The sequence below is a fragment of the Melopsittacus undulatus genome, chromosome 9, assembly GCF_012275295.1.
Source record: "Melopsittacus undulatus isolate bMelUnd1 chromosome 9, bMelUnd1.mat.Z, whole genome shotgun sequence".
Classification (NCBI taxonomy): domain Eukaryota; kingdom Metazoa; phylum Chordata; class Aves; order Psittaciformes; family Psittaculidae; genus Melopsittacus; species Melopsittacus undulatus.
In genome coordinates this window covers 22,817,715-22,839,322 of record NC_047535.1, presented here as the reverse complement: position 1 = coordinate 22,839,322, position 21,608 = coordinate 22,817,715, and the positions used below count along the sequence as shown (strand labels likewise).

Below are 21,608 nucleotides of genomic sequence, written 5' to 3'. Positions count from 1 at the left end.
CCAGCTCTAGGAAAGCCAAGAGACTGCAAGTCACTTTGTTAATAAAATTCAAAGGGAAGCGAGTAGACGTTCATGCCATGATGAACAAAGTGTGCACCTACACTGAGCTCAAAGTCATAGCCATAAACAGAACTAGCTCGGCATTGCAATCCAACAGTTGGTATTTTAATGGAAGTACACCAAAAGGAAGGCCCCAAGATTCATGGTGCAGCAGGGTGCCTTGTCAATAGTAAGGGGGTATTTCACCCCTGAGCACAGGCCCTACAGCTGCTGGGGGGGCTGAAGGCCACAAGTAAAGCTGTGAACCCTAAGTTCTCCAATCACTCATGAGCTGGCCAATTCTTTGCTGAAAGGACACATGATCTGTAGCTCCCTCTTTAGCCAGGTGACCTCTCCTCTTAGCTGCTGCCTTGTTTCTTCAAAGCTGCCCAGGGCAGTGATAGAGTCAGCATCCCTGAAGGTACCTAAAAGACATGTAGATGTGGCACCTTGGGACATGGTTTAGTGCTGGCCTTGGCAGTGCTGTGATAACAGTTGCACTTCAGGACCTTAAAGGTCTTTTCCCACCATGATTCTGTAACTGGTGCCAGTTCTGGCACAAACTTTTGATGCCAAAATATGCATCACCTACAGCACACTGTATCTTGGCAGTGATGAGGCCACAGCTCCCAGTGCAACTTCTGGACTTTGGTATTCCAAAGCTTAGAGGTAGGGATGGAAATTGTTTCTTTTACACTGAAGTTTTGAATTGAGAACAAGTGGTATAGTACAGACTCCTGTATCCTGCTAAAGCAACCAACATTTAGAGATCACAGAAAACTAGAAGAGCTTTATAGCCACAGCCTGCAGTCAAACAGGACAAGCATTTGGGTTTATTTAAAATACCGCAATCCTCCTGCAGGAGCATAAAGTAGAAGTAGTCTTTAGTCTTTTTCCTTCTTAAATCGACTTTAGATGATGCAACACTAGTATAATGAGGAATAAGATTTATTAAATGACTTGGTCAACTATGTGAGATATTATTTAATTTTTAATATTCCCATATTAATTTACTTCTATTTGTTCTGCTGCCTGTATATAACCTGACAAAGTCAGCTGCCCTGGCCTTAAGCAGGCTAATAAGGTAGACACAGTCTCAAACATAATGAATTTAACAACAGTGTTGCAATATCATTCCCATGTAAGAAAGTCTGCTGGAGCTATTTCATAGTGGTTTTCTTTTTCTTTTCTTGGAAGAGGGACTGGGTTGACATCCTAAAATGTATCCTACATCATATGGGAAGGAAGTGAAATTTGCCTCCTCCTCTTTCCCTCTGCGTCTCAAGAAAAGAAGGCTATGGGGATCTTATCACTCTCTACAACTGCCTGACAGGAGAATGGAGCCAGGAGGCAGCTGGGCTCTGCTCCCAAGGAACAAGGGATGGGACAAGAGGGAACGGCCTCAAGTAGCACCAGAGGAAGTTTAGACTGGAGATTAAGAACAATTCCTTCCCCAGAGGGTGCTCAGGCATTGGAACAGGCTGCCCAGGGCAGGGCTGCAGTCACTGTCCCTGCAAGTGTTCATGCAGCATGGAGATGAGGCCTCAGTGCCATGGGTTAGTGGTGGCCTTGGCAGTGCTGGGCAATGGTTGGACTTGATGATCTTAAAGATCTTTTCCAACCTGGTTGATTGCCTGATTCAAATAGCCTCCTCTGCAAAAACAACATACTCACTGAACAAATACCTATTAGTGACACCTCTGCATACTACCTTCTTACCTCTGCTCATGCCCCCTCCTCTCCTGCACTCGCCAAACTCTCCCTGCACTAATAAACCTCTGCCTTGAGGGAAGCAGGTAAGGCTTGTACAAGTTCTGTTAGTATGAGCTGACTCCTTCTCCTGCTTGCCCAAATGCCTGCCTTCTCCTGCCAGTCTTTCCCTTGCTGCCACTTTTTCCTTTCCCCCCATATAATCACACATAGTCATTGAGAAAACAAGAATAATTGTACAAAGAACATCATAGACAAGAACATGTATAAAAATGAAACAAAACCCACAAAAGACAAAGCCTATGGTAGTACATGAATAAAAACCCAACTGTTCTTCAGCCTTTTTGAAAGTCTCCACCTTGTTCTCATGCTTTAGATCAAGCAAGCTCTACAAACTCATAGCTGTATACTTTCACAGTACTGTAGCTAGGAGTTGTGTTTGACTTATAAGCATTATAAATACTTCTGGTTTTCCATCAGAACATATGAAACTGGATAACTGTGCTGCGAAAGTTGACTGTAACTATCATAAGCCATTCCAAAAATGCAGGATTTAGACTATTTTTCTTTCAGCTACATCTTGATGGCTATGTTATTTGCATTACTTGTTTACTTCTGTATGGTCCAACTAACATTGAACAAAACTGAATTACAGGACAGGGTTAGAGCTGGCTGCCCTCAAGAGCAGGGGAAGGATGTGAATACATCTGTTTTTTTTTTTTAATCACCTTTTTCCACATTGGTGAAACCCCACATTTCTGAGGTGCTACAGAAGATTTGTGTTTGTGCTCTTCCAGATTCCTGGAAAGCTGTTCTGACATTCAGACCCAAGAAGGCAGTGTTGAATAGCTTCAAACACAGATTCGTCTTATTTTTTTGATTTTTCCAATCCAATGGAGACAGAAGACACAGTACAAGGTGTGAATAGTTCTTCCACTCTGTTTTCCCATCTGAGGCTGTCTCCAGAAAGCCTGCTTCCCAGGCAGCCAGCTCATTAAACCCAAGGTGTACTAAATGTAAACAGATGTGCAGCTATGGATGATGTTGTCTAAGCCCCAGCACATATTACAGACTGACGCAGACCTGCACGTTCACAGAAACAACCTTATTATGGATGTGGAATATATTTACAGCTTTTTGGGTAATAGTTTTTTCTTTAAAAGCCATGGAGCTTTGTGACAGTATGAACAGAAAACATTTTGGTAAACCCTTTATTTCCAGGCATCTTCAAATAATGCCTTTAACTGCACAATACTCAGTACTCTTTACACACAAGGCAGTTCATGTTCCTGAGGGTATTCCTTGACTGATGGTAACCACAATTACCTGTAAAAAGGGATTATTTCATCATGTCTTCAACCCAGATAAGCATGAGAGAAAGAACTATTATCAGGCAGTTTGGCTTCAGCTCTTCCTAACATCTCCCATCACATTTCAAATTACTGGTGATGAGAATCTGTGTGTTTCCACATTTATATAAAACATTTGAAAAGGAACATTTCAGTGTTCCTGTGACATAACTGGATGCTCAAATGCTCCCCCATAAATTTCTAGTATGTATCAACCAGGATTTGACAGGTGACTTTCACAGAACCAAAGGAGAATTTAAAGTCCTCCTTCACACAGCGATTATTTTATCACTTTCTACACTTCCGACGATAAAAAGAACGAATATAAAACCACTTTATCAAATACATCACCAACATCTCTTCTAAGCTGATTTCCAGCCTTAAAGAGTATCTTTCACTTAAAAAGGTACCAATACTATACTATATTCACATAATGAACAGTTTGCTGATGTTGGCGGAAGCATCTCAAATAAAAAAAAGATAATCCAGGGAAATTACTCCGTTTCCAGGTAAGAGAGAAGACTTGAAGTGAGCCACACAAAGACACAGCCACCCTGCATATTCATAACAGTGGGTGGACAGTAAAAGAAAATAAGGAATTCAAAAATAAATAAAACTCTACCCTCACCAATAAGGATTTGTTGCAATTTTCCTTTTGCCTGGATGTTAAAAAAAGAACCCCAAATACACAGGCCATTTGATTTGACGCCTACTTTGTGATACCTTCTATGACAGAACCCTAGATTTCCATGCCAGGAGGATGCTCATAACCTACATGGCAGCTGTGTTACGTACAAGAGCTCTGTGTGGTGCTAACTGCAGGAGAACTATACCCATGGGACTACTCACATCCCTCCTACTCCTGTTTAGAAACCCTTCAAGGATACATCTTTCTGTCCAATAACCTCCAGAGACGCTTTAGAACTGAAGGTGTGAATTCTGCTTTCCTCCTGCCCCTCTTTCATTGCACAGGACAAGCAATAGCCTCTAACCACTCAGTCTGAACATAGGAGACAACCTGCCTCTTAGTTTGCTCCCATCAAAAAAAAGTAAACCACAAAAAAAAAAACCACATAAGAATCACCATGTTTCCAATTTACCTTGCCTTCATGTCTAACTTAAAACCTTATTATAACTTTCTCTGATGGGCTGGAAATCCTTACTCTTTTCTTGCAAGGGCATTTTTCTACTTGATCAAAAAGAGGACAAAAAGATGCTGTTAAAAGATGGACAGAAGTATAGCCCCAGCTTTATACATTCCCTGTTAGAAAGCTATCCCCTAAGGTCATTTTATCTTTCCATTACCACTTAAAAGGTGGACTCAACAGTGATTCTGTGGAGGTGTAACATCTCCCCATGCTGCTCATCACACCAGGTGCTGATGTTATGGGTCACTTCTTTGGCTGTCCAGACTGAGTGTGTTCTCACACAGTTTCCTTCCTTCTCTTTTAGATATTCTTCTCCTAACATCATGAATCCTTCTTATCCCTTAACTTCAATTTCCCCTTTAGGGTAAATTTCAAGAGGTACAAACAGTAGAATGATGCTCAACTCCCAAAACAAGCCTTTTCAAAGTCTTTTAAACCATATCCATTGCCCTGTTTTCTATCATCTGCAGCATCTGTGCCACCTTCATGGCCAAAATATCCCAACAATAACCTAATATCTGCCATCTACCTTTGCATGTCTTCTGCAGCCCACATGGCCTTACAAGGACTTGATGCACAAAACCACCCAGGGCAAGCTAGTGTGGGCTGGCAAAGCCCAACTGACTGCCACTCCAAGCAGCAAGGAATGACCTGAAATGAAGAGCAGAGAATCCCAACCTCTCTGTGCTCCTGGTAAATTACCTCTAAAAGAAATGTTAATTCCCTGGAACAACTGCCATGTTCTAGAAGGAAACAACCCCTTAAAATCAGTGTACTGAGATAGGGACATTCCTGTTCCTCTCACAGCGATACTTGGGCCTTCTCCACAGGCTTTGAAACAGAGACACCAAGACTACAGAAGGTAAAAATAATCCTAAATTAATGTTAATGGGTGATTTAAAGAAGCAAAGTAATAATTTTTAAGAGTCTGAAGTGGGCAAAACACTCCCATTGGTTGTTTCAAACTACTGTAGGAGTCTCACCAAAAAGACATTGAGCTGCAAAAAGCACATCAAAGGAGCATAAGAACTGACTTAACAGAATTTGTGCCCTCACCATCACTTTCTGGAAATCTCCAATTTGTATCTACAAGCACCTCTTTTGATTTATTTTATGAGAACTAATAGGGTCTTAAGTAGATGCCAGTGTTACTCCAGAACAGGTCTATACTAGTTAAACCATTACTATGTAGAAGGATTATTTACTCTCTGGGTTTTGTTCATTTATAGCAACTAAGAACTGATGTAAAATTGCTTATTAAATTTGCACAAGTGCTTTTCCCCATGAAGTCAGTGACCCCAGTAACTCAGAAATCACCAGGTATCAGAACAGACATGTTTACAGTTCCTACTTGGGCACATCTCACCTCACAGATAACTAGATTTACTCCTGGTGCATTCAAGGTTTTTCTTCTACATGCTAAAAAGGCAATGGTTTACTACCCATATCCAGTTACTATTTTTTAAAGGGATTACAAAGCAATTCCTCACCAGGTTTCTTTCCACTGTTTCATTACTTTTAAAATTACTTTACTTCCCTCTACTTTGGCTTAATCTCCACTCTTCCAAAAAAATTAATCCAGCAAAAATTATTAGTCAAAGGATCATCCAGCCATAAGGAAGAGGAGGAAGAGATCTGGAAATCCAGACCAGGGTGTGACAGAACAGTAAACTGGGATTCTGAATACAATTTCATTCATTTTTGTGCCTGCCTCCATATCATCACTCAGCCATAGAAATAAGCACAGAAAGCACACATGAATGCGTATCATACTTTTTCCCCAGCTACTGAAAGTAAGACAGGCTGAATGGGGTACACCTGATTTCTATTTTGTTCTAGTTTACTTTCACAGCATTGCTGAAGATGGTATTTTCATGAGACAGAGCACCTCAAAGATGCCCTGTACAACAAGCAAGGGTCAGAACCACATCCAGCTCTCCCCTGTCTCAGCACAATCCTAACTCTACTTCCACTAACCAAAGGCTCACTACCACCAAGCCACCAGCCCTGCCACTGCTTTGCCTAAGGAAGACTAATATTAAATATCAAAAAGAAGTAATAGTTAAAACTTAAATGGAGCAACACATGGTTAACCGTAAGAGTATTGCTGTATATTGCTGTTAATAAGCAGTTTGCCATTTAAAAATATATATTTTTAATATATATATAGCAGCCCATATATCCCTTAAGATTATTCCAAAAGACAATTTAAAAACAAAAAGTCTGGTTTAGTATTTAATGAAAAGAGATGGACATTTATAGGAAGCATCTATCTGAAGTAATTTTAGTGTATGTTCTCCTCCAAATCTGAGTTCTGCAAAGGCTTTCTGACACATAACAAAAGGTACGTTCTTCAAGGAGTGCCACTTACTCCACATGTCTCATTCTGTGTTTGCATGGGATTAGCCTTTGGCTCCATGTCTTGCCTTTTTTGGTTCTGCTTCAGTTGGTTTAAAGAAGGTTTTGTCTGTGCAGCTCCAACAGTTTTGCTTGTCCACTGGTCAACCAGCTTGTGAAGATCATCTGTGAATGTCCCTTTCTTGTTGTTACTGTTGTTGGCCTGAACCTGCAGGGTTGATTGCGGGAGGGGCTCGGGACACGTTGCGAGACTGTTTGTCGAGGATCCTGGAAAGCCACACACAAAGAAAGCTGAGGATGACATCTCTGCTTCACCACTTCCCTGCTCAGTTTCTCATCTACTCCAACTCAAATGGTGGCTTTTCAAAATTTTATCCCTCCCCCTCCTTTCTACAGAACACCTTTGCTTAAAGAAATGGTCTGAGTCCAATATATTCATTGTTTTTCTCCCATTCTGCTACCTCAGCCACTAGCTGTTGCACCTACAACTTCTCTCTAGGTAAAATTAATGTCTTGGAGAGAAGAAAGGAAGGCAGTTCCAGTAACATGGACACCCTAAGGCTCACAAAGTCTCTTCTGAGGAGATGGTCACGAGCAAGTGGGAGGCAGGATGTATCACTTGTTAAAACTGCACACGTTTAAAAAAGTAAATTTACCATTTATTGTACTTGCATAAGTTTACTGTCCTCCTGGAAACACATAACTGTCATACAGGTTACAAGTAGGGTTGGCTACTACGCCTCTGGGAACCCACAGTCTCTCTTGATGGTGCTAGGACCATTTACTCTGCCATCTGCGTATTTTTTGGGGGGGGGAAAGACCCCATCAGGATCATGACAGAAAAGGAGAGGAGGACATAGCAGGTGTGTGAGGTTTTTAGGTAAAGATAAAGATACAGAACTTTTGGTATAGACAAAAGCAGAAAGGAAGAGTATTGACAGATATTTCATTTTATATGATCGCTTCTTTCTAGAAGAGCTAAGAGAAAAAAATCTGTCATTGACACACCAAGACCAGCAGAGAACAGCAACTGAAGGTGCCTGAATTTGACCTAAGCAGAAAATGTAAGGTAACTTTTCACCTAACATATTTGATATAGCTAAAGATTTGAAATAAAGACCATCTCTCCAAGCAAAAAGTTCATTGAACTGTGGTAAAATTATCATAGAAGCAAACATGAACATTCAGTCTTCTTGTTTCTGTTAATCAGTTACCAGCCAATGAAACCAAGTAAACTAATTAGCTCTATGGTTATACATAATACATTAATAACCTTTAAATGATCATGCATTCAACCTGCAATGTAACTTCTAAGTGGATACTGCTCATTTTCCTTTACTTGGGGGAAAGGGACCAGTGAGAAAAATAAGATTTTTGACAGGAAAGCTCTTCAATTAGTGTTTGATATTTCATGCAGTTCAATGGGAACAAGGGTGCTTTAAGCTTTAAATTCCTCTAGCAGAGAACTGCAGTCATATAAAGGTGTGTATTTCAGAAAGACAAACACTGAATTCAGTTTTCCGGCTGCATGCGTGCACAGTCTCAAACACAAAGAATACCACAAGTGTCTTGCAGCATGCGTGATCCCCAAGACATCATAGCACATGCATTATTACGAAAGTACCACAGTTTATACAGTCAAATTTCATACCGGTATAAGTGCATCAGCTCTATTTATTAAACAACTAGCTTTTAGTAAAAAATAACTAATAAAATAAAGCAAAAAACATCCCATGCCATGAAGGAAATACTGAGAAACAAAAATGGGATAGTTACTACTACTGTGATCTTTGCCTAGACATAGTCGTTTCAAGGTGGACCCTACAAGGTAAAACAATACAAGACATACAGAATTAGGTAAGACTAAACATAACAAATCTGACGGACAAGCTTCGGTACTTTTAAGCAATCAAAAAGTAGTTATTATGCAAGAAAGGACAGACAAAGTCAGCAGTTCAGGTGAGTAAAGGAAGTCTAAATAACTGGACAGCTCAAACCTTTCTTAATGTGCAGCCATTCAGAAGCTTTGAAAAGTACAATAGCATGCCAAAGCAAGGTCTCATGACTTAAAGATGCATTTGGTTGGGATATTATTTTTGTTTGGTTTGGTTTTTGGTTTGTTTATTTTTTTTTCCAAATTGCCTTGGCTTCCTAATAGGAAGTTTGAATTCCTACTCTATTTACGCAGGAAATGATGTCAATTCAGTTTGTGATAGGAGGCCAAAAATGCTTTCAGGAACAAGTCAAGCTAGTCTGGCTGCAAAGACAAACTGTAAAACAACACTAAAAATCCTGTTTTACAAGTCCAAAAAGATACATTGTTCTGCAGGTCTGAGGCCAATTGTTTCCAAATACTTTATTAGTAGGATTTGTGTCTAAATGTGAGATTCTGAACTTCAATTGACAGTAATGGTGAATGAGTTTCCCTTATGCCTTGTCCAAGTGCAGAAAAACAATCCAGCAGAGTGGCTGAGTTTTCCTTTAACCGAACTACATGTTTTTTCACATTATTATCTTGTTACATCCTTTGTCATGATTTGACATATTCTGTTGGATAGTTACAGTGCCAGAAGTGTACCAAGAACCCTCCTCGACTGTCAGATCTTGCCAGACATAAGCACCATTTCCATTTGAGTGCGAAGTTTCCTGAAAGGTATTTTGGACTTGGTAAAAATATCATTATGGTATGGGAGGAGATGCATATTTGACATGGGGCATGGTAAGTTTATTGTGAAGAAGCACTTGAAAATATGAGCACAATCAGAGAGGGGCAAAAAGCAAGAATCAGGACGGATGTGCTTTTTGTCTGCAGCAAACCAGCGTAGATAATTTATGTTACTGTGCCAGAAATGCAGCTTTAAACTCAGAGATTGTAGGTCCAGATTGACACAGGCTCTGAATGAGTCTTCAAAGGAGAAAGGAAAGACATCAGTCAGAGACCGAGGAAGAGAAAGTAAAAAAAAAAAAACAAAAATAGGGAGAGGGAAAAGAGAGAATAAATGTTTGTGTTTTGATATTGGTGGCATGAGGAGAACGGAAAGATTGCTTTGAAATATTTTCTTATTATTTCATACAGTTTAATGAGGTTTCTATTCCAGGAAAATCAGAAAGACACGACTACAGTAATGTCTTATGCAAGCATGACTAAGTGTAGGTTTTCATCTCAAAGCCTAGATAAGAAACACAAGTCACATTCATAACTCAACAATCTGTTGTATTTTTCACTTCTTCCCCTTTTTCCTCTCAGATACACCTTATCTTGCCTATTTCAAAGTTACCTAGCAACTCCCATTCTGGAAACAGCAATAGCAGTCATACTAGAATGCTATTTTCTGAACTATGCTTCATTTCTGCATGAAGCAATAGGTAGCATTTAGCTCAATATGGATGCAAATGAAAAGCAACTGCCTGCAAAAATAAAAGCAGGCAGCTGACTACAGTATGTGCTCAAATGCCTGTAAAAAGAGTTTAATCATCAAGCCCTCCACTTCCTGAACACCAGTCACAAGTTTACATGTACCTCGGGTGCCAAACCAAATCCGGGGGCCCCAGAGGTGTAGGGAAGAGGTAGAGAGCAGCGAGGAAGGGCAGATTCACAGAGTACCCACATAAGCGAAGTCAGCTTTAAGGAAAATCTTACAGAAGAGTCAGTCACCAAAAAAGAGAGCTGTTTCTGTTATCACTCCAGCATGTTGCTTGGGAGACAAGAAACATTATCTAGAGAAGCAATACTGTTTGAAGCAGGGGCTAACAATCATTAGCTACAGCTGGTTCTAAATTCAAATTCAATTAAAAATGCACTTGGTACACCTAATTCAACAGATTAACTGTATTACTCCTACAATCAAGGTGTTTAACAGCTGTAAAGTTAAAGAGATGAATCATAATTAAGATTCAATCTAAGACTGCAAAAATTCAGCAGAGTGTTTTACCTCCAATTCCAGATTTCTTATTCGAGAAATTAAGTAGCTATCTTATCTTGCAGGACAGAAAATCCACTGTCCTGTATTTGCACTATAATAACTGCCAAAAACCTTGAAAGCTAACATAAAATTGAAATGGCTATACAAAAAGGCACATACAATACACTAATTACTACAGACCAGGCAAAAATGGCTTTACACAAGATGACAGGTCTAAGCCAAAAGGAGCTTTTGAAAATTCCACTCACAATCAGCACAAACTCTTAGAACCATAGAATAGTTAGGGTTGGAAAGGACCTTAAGATCATCCAGTTCCAACCCCCCTGCCATGGCCAGGGACACCTCACACTAAACCATATCACCCAAGGCTCTGTCCAACCTGGCCTTGAACACTGCCAGGGATGGAGCATTCACTACCTCCCTGGGCAACCCATTCCAGTACCTCACCACCCTCACAGTAAAGAATTTCTTCCTTATATCCCATCTAAACCTCTGCTGTTTAAGTTTCAATCCATTACCCCTTGTGCAATCACTACAGTCCCTCACCAGCATCCCTGTAGGCAACCCTTCAGATACTGGAGATACTCTGATGTCCCCACGCAGCCTTCTCTTTTCCAGGCTGAACAGCCCCAACTTTCTCAGCCTGTCTTCATATGGGAGGTGCTCTAGTCCCTGATCATCCTTGTGGCCCTTCTCCGGACTTGTTCCAACAGTTCCATGTCCTTTCTATGTTGAGGGCACCAGAACTGCACACAATACTCCTTAAGATGCCTTTGCAATTTAACCCAGGAAGGAGTTCAGGCTAAAATGACGCTGAAGCCCACCAAAACTAGTTTCTTCCATGAAAAATACAAACGAAAAGTCAATATTGGCCATGGGGAACAGATCAAAAAACCAATTCTGGAAGAACACTAAAAATGTTCCATTTTGATGGATCTTGTAACAAGGGAGGCATTTGTAGAACTATCTTTAAAGAACCTGAACATTTATTTTTAAAAGTATGCTTCTAACATGTCTGCTAATACAGTATAAGCCTCACCCTGGAATATCCAAGCTTCTCAAAGAGATCTTTTTTTACTTAATCAAGTGTATAGATCCAAAGCATTTCTGAAAGCCATAGAATAGAATGATTTGCATTAGAAGGGACCTTTAAGAAAAATCCAGCACAACTTTTCTCAACAGCACTCAAACAAAAAATCCAGGGAAACACCAACTTGAGCCACAGGCCCAGCATTCTAGACTGCCTAGACATGGTACCAAGCTGCCCACACTGAAGAGCCTTAGCCCGGCCCACTGGCATTCCCGTCATCATTACCTATCACTGTTTTTTCCTGAGGCCCACAGCCACAGCAGCTTGGGAATCCAGCTCAATGGAATCACCAGCCATATATTCTTCCAGCAACAATCCCAGCCCCGACTGCCCTTGGAAAGGATGGAGCCACACACAGCCCCATCTCCATCCATTCACACACACACAACCAGCTGCTAGACTCACTGGGAAAACAAGCCATCCCCATCAAAACCTACCCACAATTTCACTTTGGAAAGCTCTAGTGCCAGACAGCATTTGAAAATCAGCTGCACTTTCTGAGCAGCTGTGACTTTGGATGGATGTGCCAGGGTTAAGTGCTTGAAACTCAGCCCATCTCCTTGTCTGACTCAGAAATGGGGGAGTGCAAACCTCCTCTCCCAACACCTCCCCAGAAGAAACCGAGAAGACAGCATATGGGCTGAGAACAGAAAGCAATTAGTCGTGCTGAGTTATTTAAGCATCGTGAACTTCATGCCTTGAATGATTTACATATTCCCTTGGTTTCATTCACAATACCCATGCACCCAAACATTTTAATATTCTGGTTTTTAATTGCCATCTCCCAGTCTTTTTGCATCCTCCTGAATAACAATTCTGTCAAAGATTAATGAAAAAACTTCTGGAAACTACACGTGCAGAGGAAGAAATGACAATGTCCATTTTAACACCAAATGGGAAAATGTGGACTGAGAATTCCCCTTAGGTTCTCACAAAAAAACCCCAAAACCCTGAATGAAAAATGGTCTCAGTTCTCTCACGACTTCCAATAGTTGTTAAAAACTTGCATATAATAAATCTAGTCTGTTGAGCAGGAAACCTGTTTTCAAGAACCTGAATGCTTGCACTTTTCAGGGACCTCAAACAGAAAAATTGAGATTATTTTTTAAAATACTGTTTATACATAAAATTAGGAGGAGTGTATTTGAGTGGTCTTGTGCCTTTGATCTCTACTACTTGGATAATGACAAGCAATGTGGCAGTCCCATGGGAGATCTGATATTAATGCAAATGAACAGCTAGTTAACCAAACACTTCCTCAAGAACATTATTAGCCTTTCTAATGTTATATATAAGTGGCCTATAGTACCTGTTCAGCACAACATATCTTTATTGTACAAGCAAAATCTGTTTGCCTAAAAAGCAGCGTATATGATTGAGTAAAAAGGTCTTAATTTGTTAATTAAGTAGCTCGGTATCATTTGGTTGAATTGCCAGTTGCTTCACAAGTCAGACAAATAGGGTACAAATAGAAGGTGCACAGTTATTTGAAATGAAAAATCCTAGCAATCCATTTCAAAGTATCATCTGAGAATCTGATATTGCTTTTTACTTCTTTCTGCTTTGATGAACTGCTAATTGACTTCATCTCAGAGGTCACATAAGGTCATAAGAAAATACACTGAGTGAAGTGCTTCAGCCAGATCCACTTACACACATAAAGTTAATGGCACTCTCCCTTAAGAGTCACCAGATCTTCCTGCTGCTTATGAATAGGTAAAAAAATTGCTCACTTAACGCAGTTAAAGTGAATGCATGGGGAAAACCCACCTACAAAACAGATTTTGAAAGAACTAGCTGGAGCACTACTGTCTCAGTATTTCCACATGCAAAGAGCAGGGGGGGAAATTAAAGAAAATAGAGTGGATATAAACAGTACTGTATATTGTGTTAATACAGCCCTTGTATGGAAGTTATACCCTCCAGTGACCTTCTAGTATTGTATCAGCTTGCTACATGCATGTCTTCATAGTCCAAACATGTGTGAAAGAGACCATTCGTCTACAGAAGGATGGATTTCTTTTTGTTGTCGCTGGAACCGGGACAGCAGACATGTATATTTGCCACATTGCAAACAAAATTACTTCAACATAAATCACATAAAGTACAAAAGCTTTGATAAGTCCAGGGTAGAATTTACCATAAGGCTATATAATAAATGATGAGATCTTCCACACATGCTTTTGGTGCCCAGGCACGAGCCAAAAGCAGTGCAAAAAAAGCTTTCATATGAAAAATTAATATAAATAAGGTGTGTTCATAATAATTACTTAAAAGAAAGATAAAAAGAAAGAAAAGATGGCTTAGAAAAAGGGGCATCCTGCCAAACATATCAGAGATACAAAACATGGAACTGGAAAAAGGGGGTAAAAGAAAGATGGGCTGTGATAAAATACAAAAGAACAAATACAAACAGATGGACAAAGACACAGGTCCACTGAGGAATCTGGTACGAGGTTTGCTACTAGATTTATAGGTCACTCTCTCAGACGTTTGGTGGAAAACCGTCCAGCCTGCAAATGAATATAAAGGGAAGAAAACAAAGACACTTATAAAGTACAAGTAGCTGTGATCAGATGTCCTATACCATCAGTCAAATCAGCTTTGTTAGTTAAACATCCACATCTCCATTTTAACTTTGCCAAAGAGGAGTAAGTTAATTGACCATACACAAAGGATGCAATAACGGCAGAAGAGAACAGATAGATATATTTTGTAGATTAGTTTGGCAGGATGTGCAATGAGAGGAAGGTATTTTAATCATCATTGTAACTTCCAATATGCATGGCAACAAGATCAGTCAAAGCCTATGGAGGTGTGCAATATACAGGAGTTTCAAAGGTCAGGACTGGGAAACACAGCCAGTCTACAGTCCTTGGGCTGGGACTCCAAAACCATGCATGAAGTTAACTCCTTAGATAAAGGAAACCTAACTTGGTTTTCTGGGTTTGGGTTTCTTTGTTTGCTTGTTTCTTTCTGTTTTTAGAATCACAGAATGGTGAGGGTAGGAAAGGACCTTAAGACCATATAGTTCCATCTAGAATTTCCCCTCACACCCAAGATGGTTTGGTAGTTTATAATGAGGAGCTCTGCGCCTACCACTTATAAAGCCCAAAATGAATCAAAGGAAACAATCTCTTCTCCTTCTATATCTTTGCTTGTCTGTTTTACTTTCTTTTTTTTCTCAGAAATCTGTAAGGCAGACTCCAAAAAAGGTGTCAGTATAAAGCCACTGCTGGCAAAAATAAAAAGTATTTCCTTCCTAAAAATTAGTATGCCTTCTTGAGTTTTGACTGTTAACACTTGGTAAGGTATACTTTACTTTTGTTCTTCTGGCAATACTGTAACAATCTCTTTAAAGATAAAGCAAGTAATTTACATTGTCAAAGGTTTGTGTTCCTATAGCACTAGAAGTGAAATCCATTCCTAAGTAGTTCAAGCATAAGGGAAGCAAACTAATTTTAGCATGTGCTGGAAGACATGCCAAACAGCTGGGATGAAAAAATCACCTTGGCCAGAGCTTGCGTTCACGTCACCTCCTTCAGGGCCTAAGCCAGAGCAGATGTCAGAAGACAAAGAGGCCTTGACAGAGCATGGCTGCTGTGTCTGAACAGCCTTCCCAAAGGTGGCTGAGGCAGAGGAAACTATTGCTGCTGCTGCTTCAGGAGAGCCAGTCTGAGATTTAGGTATTTCTTTGTGGGGTGAGTCTTTAGAGTCTGAAAGATTACCTGAAAGAGCAAACAAACAATACATGTGATGGCAAATGCTAGGAAAGCACAAAATCAAAATCCATGCCAGAAGTCTTTATCCTTTCCAACCCTAACTATTCTATGATTCTATTTTGCCACAAAGAACAACAGGGATTTACAGTTCTGAAGTACTGTGTGAAGCACAGACTTTACAGCCCACAACAGAAAATGATCTACATATACTACTGCTGATCCAGTTTCATAGAGTCATACAATCCCAGACTGGTTTCTGTTGGAAGGGACCTTAAAGCTCCTCCAGTTCCAAACCCCTGCCATGGGCAGGGACAGCTTCTACTAGAGCAGGTTGCTCCAAGCCCCATCCAGCCCAGCCTGGCCTTGAACACTGCCAGGGATGGGGCAGCCACAGCTTCCCTGGGCACCCTGTACTCCAAGAAGCTTATGGAGTAGGCTTGACTTTTAGTTTCTTTTCCTGCATTTTTCAGGAAGCTTGAAGTCAGGACCTCACAAGAAGCACTGCTGAATTAAAGTGAGAGCCACAGAACTGACTAAGTAGGAGGATGAATGCACAGAATGACTGAGCAGAACACCTAGGTTTGCTCTCAAAATAAAAGGTGAAAGCAAGCAAATGGAGTGAAATAAAAAGTTGCTGCAAAGACATAAGGAACTTTTTATTTATAGCTATCTATAGTTGGATGCACATCTGTATTGAAGTATCTGTCTGTCTGTCTACATGGATATCTCATTACCACCAGAATACCTTTGTAATCATTTGTTACATGGATTTATCAGCAAAAGCATCTAATAGTAGAAATGACAGTAGTAGTAACGGTACTAGAAACTTCTTGCCCTTGATCCCTAAGAAAGGACTTAGGAAGGCCAAAAAAATGAGGAATCTACTTAGTTAATGATGAGAAGACTCAGGCATGATTTCTTAAAGTTAATGTGAACCTTATACAGTGCCTCAAACACCTGGAAAGTAATGCAGAAGAAATGCACGAAAGAAAGCATGCACCAAAGCAGCAGATTAAGCAGATCTCTGTTCTCTAAGTGGAGGTGACAAGGAAAAAAAAAGGAGAATTGTGACATTTGATGCAGAAATAAACTTATACTCCCTGGACTAGGACAGCAAATTGACATAAGCCAAAATCCACAAGTGGAGACAGAGGTGGGCTTTGTGAATAGACAGAGGGAAAAATGGCTAGAGAGAACCAAAGAATAAATGGCAAAACAAACAGACCACACATATCAGACGTTTAGAGTACCTGATCAGAAGGAAAGGAAGTAAAACCTCTGCATGTCAGCTGGTAGCAGCTGAAGAGCTATAGAGCACTGAATCAACATAACAATGCTTCAGTTCCTCCAGGCAAACATACTGAGACTCAAGATGGATCACAGAACATCTTGCCTCTGAATATCCTTGCTTTTCCCATAGAATCATAGAATAGTTAGGATTGGAAAGGACTTCAAGATCATCTAGTTCCAACCCCCCTGCCATGGGCAGGGACACCTCACACTAAACCATATCACTCAAGGCTTCATCCAACCTGGTCTTGAACACTGCCAGGGATGGAGCATTCACTACCTCCCTGGGCAACCCATTCCAGTACATCACCACCCTAACAGTAAAGAATTTCTTCCTTATATCCAGTCTAAACCCCTGCTGTTTAAGTTTCAACCCGTCTCAGTTGAAATTCTTAATTAAAAGCAAAAACTTCCAAAACATTGTCTACAATTCACTGTGGTGCAATGAAATTCAAAGTGGACCTACGATGCAGCGACATTGAAATCAAGAGCTACCAGGTTTGAAACACAGGGTTCTCTAAATAACAGCATGAACTAAGTAGTAGAATAGAATAAAAATGATTTGTCTTAATTTTGCTGAACAAATAGGTACTGAGTCATATCAACATTTCCCAGTTGAATTATAACTTTATACTTTCCAAAGAGATAATGACTCAAGACTGTACTACTGTTTGAAAAATCTCAGACTGTTTCAGATGGTCCAAACATCCATCACAGTTTTATAACTGTTCTTACCCTCCAGACTTTGGGGGAGCAAATGCAATATAATCTAATTTATATGGCATCTTATAGGAAAATAAACCAACACAAGATACAGCACATAATCAACAGAGGATAACAGCACCTAAGACGTGAATACAAACATCAATAAACTGCATTTGGAGAAAGAAAATGTAACCAGGCTGTATTCCAAATTAAAGCAGACTATTGTTTCTCTGCCAAGCTGATGCAGAGGTGTGCATGGTTCAGCACTGGGCAGCTGGAATAACCCTGTTCCAAAGGAAGCCCACTGCAAAACCAGTTTGCAGAACACAAACTTGAGCCACATTACTGAAAGCAAGGAAAAATTGCTGCATGTCCTGCAGTCCACACAATTGCACAGCAGAACCACAACCAACACTAACAAAACAACTGAGGAAACAACCTAGTGTACCTACTTGTGCTTGATGTGCCACTCCTGAGCTGCTGGACCAGAGGGTTTAATAGTTTTCCACCTTTCAATTTATTTTTGCTGGTTCTTCGGCGACGGCTGCTTGGTGGGGCTGAGTGAAGGAACCCCAGGTTGGGAGGAAGGGGCTTCCCTAACCGAATATACAGTGCCTCTATCTCATTCTTCTGCTGAGTCTGAAGTTCAGCAATTTCTTTCATATGTCTAAACATAAAAGATAAAGAACTCTGCTAGAGATGTATTTGATGAAGCACTGCATCCTGACAGCATAGACAGTTATAAAAAAAGAAACAATACAGTCTGGTTATAAAACAATCAATCCAAAAATATATGAAATTACAACAGTCTGCCTGTGGTGACTGACTTCTCAAATACTCATTTGTAAGACAGAACTATAGACAGCTAAAAAGACTTTTGACATCCTTAGTAAAAACTACTGGTTTTGACAAGAGATCTGAACTCCAAACTATTTCAGAGCTCTCTTCAAACCAGTGGCTTCAAAAAAGCTAACTCTCAAGGCATGTATAACAGTTTGAAGGAATTCAATTTGGAGAAAGGCAAAAGTGATTCCCATAGAAATGCCACTAGCACATGAGCCATATTATCTATAATGCAGATTTCATGGTGTCATAAAGCCTGTTTAAGGGGTTTTGCATTACTATAGTTCTGTTTTCAAAAGATGCATCATCCATATTCAGTAAAACAATTATCTCTTTAGATACAGTTTAGCGTTCTGGTTAAACTAACATTTATTGCTGGTTTTTACCCATCACCTGCCAGGAAAGAAATGAAATGTTTGCATTTAAAGAAGTCAGCTCGCAGGACTGGCAGCACGACAGGTTCCTGCACCAATGACTTGATGCGAGATCCGATGGGAGGTGAAGCAAGGGTCTTACCTGCCTGATAGATACTAGGTTATTTACTGTAAAAGCTAATATCAGTGGGTCTAAATCACTCTTGCAGATAGGGGTGTGCAGAGAACACTACAGCAGCTGCCTGTGCAGCCATCCAGATTATTTTTATGATGCCTTATACAGTGTCCATCTGGGGACCTACTATCTTATACAGTACAAGTGGTATTGTTTGCTACCATATCACTACAGTTCTTCAGTAAGGAAGCCAGACAACACAGCAGAAATGTTTTGGGGTTTAAAAATGTTATTACTGAATTATTCTTCTAAAGGGAACTAACAAATAAAGTGATGTGCAAAAGGATGCACTATGACATGTTGGGGGAAGTGATGCCTAATTTGCCCAAAACCAGTGCACTCATTACAGCTATGAAAGCCACGTATTTGCTCATCATACGCAGAGATGCTGCCTGGATATCTTAACACAAGCTTCCCCAGCACTGTTTGCAACCCAACATACTTTTCTCTCAGGTTCTGCAATTCTTTCTTCATATCTGCATCTTCAAATTCTGAGTCATTGTCACTGCTCATGTATGATGACTGCGAGTGGAAAGATGTGATGTTGATGGTAGGAATTTTTGCTCCTTGCCCATTAGGGGAATCAAGGCCAGGCGAGCCAGCTTTGCCAGACCTCTGCAGAAAAGCAGCTGCTTTCTTAATGAAGTCAGTAGCTGTGCTGCTGCTTGGGGGGGAGAGTGGGGCAGCAGTAGCCGACTGCCGATGGAATAGCTCCTCAGCAGAATCACTGGAACCCTGGTCACAGAGGACATCAACAGAGGAGGCTGTCGGCATGCGCCGGACAGCTGTTTTTAGATTAGGGCTGGAAGGGAGCTCATCCAAGTAGACATCTGGGGGTGCCGAGAACCTCAAGCAGTGCGGCGCTGCTAAAGTTAATTCATCTTGTGTGCTGATCACTGAAAACCTGCCGATCGTTTTGGCTGGTGTACTGCTATCATGAGCTTCAGCTTGTTTTCCATAGGAGCCAGAGTCTAGAGAATCATCCTTTTGAAGGTTATTTATCACCCCATCTGCTGTAGGTATCTGTGTTACATTTTCTGTGTGTGCAGACAGTTTCATAGTTTTTGCCTTCTCGCTCCCTTTAGAAGTTTCCATCTGCTTAGTTACGCTTGAAGATGTAGGTGTAACCTGGAGAAAATAATGGAGATTAACATTGAAAGTAGCTGTAACAATCAAGCATAAAACTGCTCCTTGTTTCTGGTTACCTGAAGAAGGCCTTTTGCTGTAGCAGCCGGAGTTGAAGTGATGCTTGCAGCTGAACCTGTTTTACAAGTTGGAAAAAAAAAAAAATCATGTCTGGAATGCTTTAGTATAATAAAAGCCAATGTGTTTAGTGTGATAAACTGAAGCATGATGAAGTGTAGCACTGAGGAATAATTTAACTATACAATCTTTGTAATACAGGAGGCAATATCGATGCCCATATAAAATATCTGCAGGTAGTAGACACTCTCTTCGATCTATTGTGGAAATTAAAAGCTCAAAAGGTGGGCACCGAGACCACAGAAGCACACAAGAATGAAAGTGTCAGTGGAAGTAATCAAGAAGCAATTATTTCACAAGCTGGATGCTGCTTTTGAAGTTAAACCAAGAAATGAAGCCTTTTATAAAGCCATTTTCTTCTGGTACTTTGCAGAGAGTGAACATAAGGCAAAAATGTGTCACTTCATATTTCTGAAATGGTGAAATTTCAGAAAATCACTGCTTGATGGTATCTAAGATACATTAATTTACTGCAAAATGCTATATTCCACTTGCATACTCTGTCTGTAGTGAGAGACAAATGCAGGCTACCCAGTGCTTCCCTCTCATGCTGACCTGAAAGCTGTGGATGATCTACGTTCACTAGGACAAGAATGATCTATGTTGTCACACAAACCTTGTAGCCAGCTTTGTCACAACAATCTCAAAAGCTATATATATTACAAGCTTCCCCACCCCACCTGTGACAGAATGAACAGTTTTAGGTTCCTCAGCCCTTAAAACCTCACAATGAGTTGCAAGACAATTAATATCCAGCTTCTTACACTGGCTCCTACTGTGTGTAACTATACAAAGTTCCATTGTAACTACAAGTACTTAAAAGTGCTCTTTACTAGTTCTCCATGGGACTTCCTTAAAAGTTTAACAGGCTTCCCCCAAGAGGGACTACCCTCAAGCATGTTATTTTTGTCAACATGTTTTTATGAAGCCCAGGAAATCTGAGGGAATTTCTGTTTGGACTTTTTAAGGGCACTGGAAATTAATTATCTGGAACACAGCCTTCCATGTGAACACCCTGCATCTCCACCATAGGCAGGTATTACATATTTATGGTTTAAAAGAAATCACCGTGAGGCAGTTCCTTTCTAGGAAACTTGACAGAAGCAAGATGTTCAATATTAGTTGTATTAGAAATAGGATCAGGAACACCTTATGCTGGGCAGTGCTCTGCAGAAAGGTGAGCAGCAAGTGGACACTGGAGAAGAGGACCATGCACTAGTACAGATGCTGCTGTGCACTGAAAGGAACATTACCTTTTCTGCTTGCTGACCCACCTCTTCCTTCTGAGGAGCAGGCACTGATGCCGGTGACCTCTGACTTTTCATACTTTCGGTACAAAGAAGAAAGAAAAAGCATGTCAGTCCCACACAAAGTAGAAAGGTGATGCCTTCTCCTCCTCTCTCTGCTCTCACACTATTGTGGACTATTAAACTATTTTAGTGTCTATGAAGGTGACCTTCTAGCACTTCCTTCAACTCCTCTGTTTTTCCCGTTCCCTTGGGAAGAAATGAAAAAGCAGTAGCAGTCTCACAGAGGGAACTGTAGCCTAAGTTAGTAAAAAACAGGCTAAAAAAACATCCCAAAACCCCAAACTCAATTATATATATCTCTGTTTGGGG

The 21,608-nt window shown here is 40.4% G+C and overlaps 1 protein-coding gene across 9 annotated transcripts in view; it reads right to left on the bottom strand.

Annotated features, from left to right (window-relative positions):
- WNK2 (WNK lysine deficient protein kinase 2) overlaps positions 1 to 21,608 on the bottom strand; it is a 119,405-nt gene that overhangs the window by 9,662 nt on the left and 88,135 nt on the right. For 4 of the 9 annotated variants that reach the window (XM_031049222.2, XM_031049218.2, XM_031049223.2 and 1 more), the window contains 8 exons: positions 21,243 to 21,315; positions 19,932 to 19,987; positions 19,169 to 19,854; positions 17,787 to 18,001; positions 15,127 to 15,345; positions 14,032 to 14,130; positions 8,381 to 8,425; positions 6,618 to 6,871 (listed from right to left, as the gene is read on the bottom strand). In XM_031049222.2, coding sequence (XP_030905082.1) covers positions 6,618 to 6,871; positions 8,381 to 8,425; positions 14,032 to 14,130; positions 15,127 to 15,345; positions 17,787 to 18,001; positions 19,169 to 19,854; positions 19,932 to 19,987; positions 21,243 to 21,315 — 1,647 coding nt within the window. Of the gene's footprint in view, positions 1 to 6,617; positions 6,872 to 8,380; positions 8,426 to 14,031; positions 14,131 to 15,126; positions 15,346 to 17,786; positions 18,002 to 19,168; positions 19,855 to 19,931; positions 19,988 to 21,242; positions 21,316 to 21,608 lie in introns of those variants that run through there. The other 5 variants (XM_031049220.2, XM_031049225.1, XM_031049221.2 and 2 more) reach the window with 5 other exon arrangements.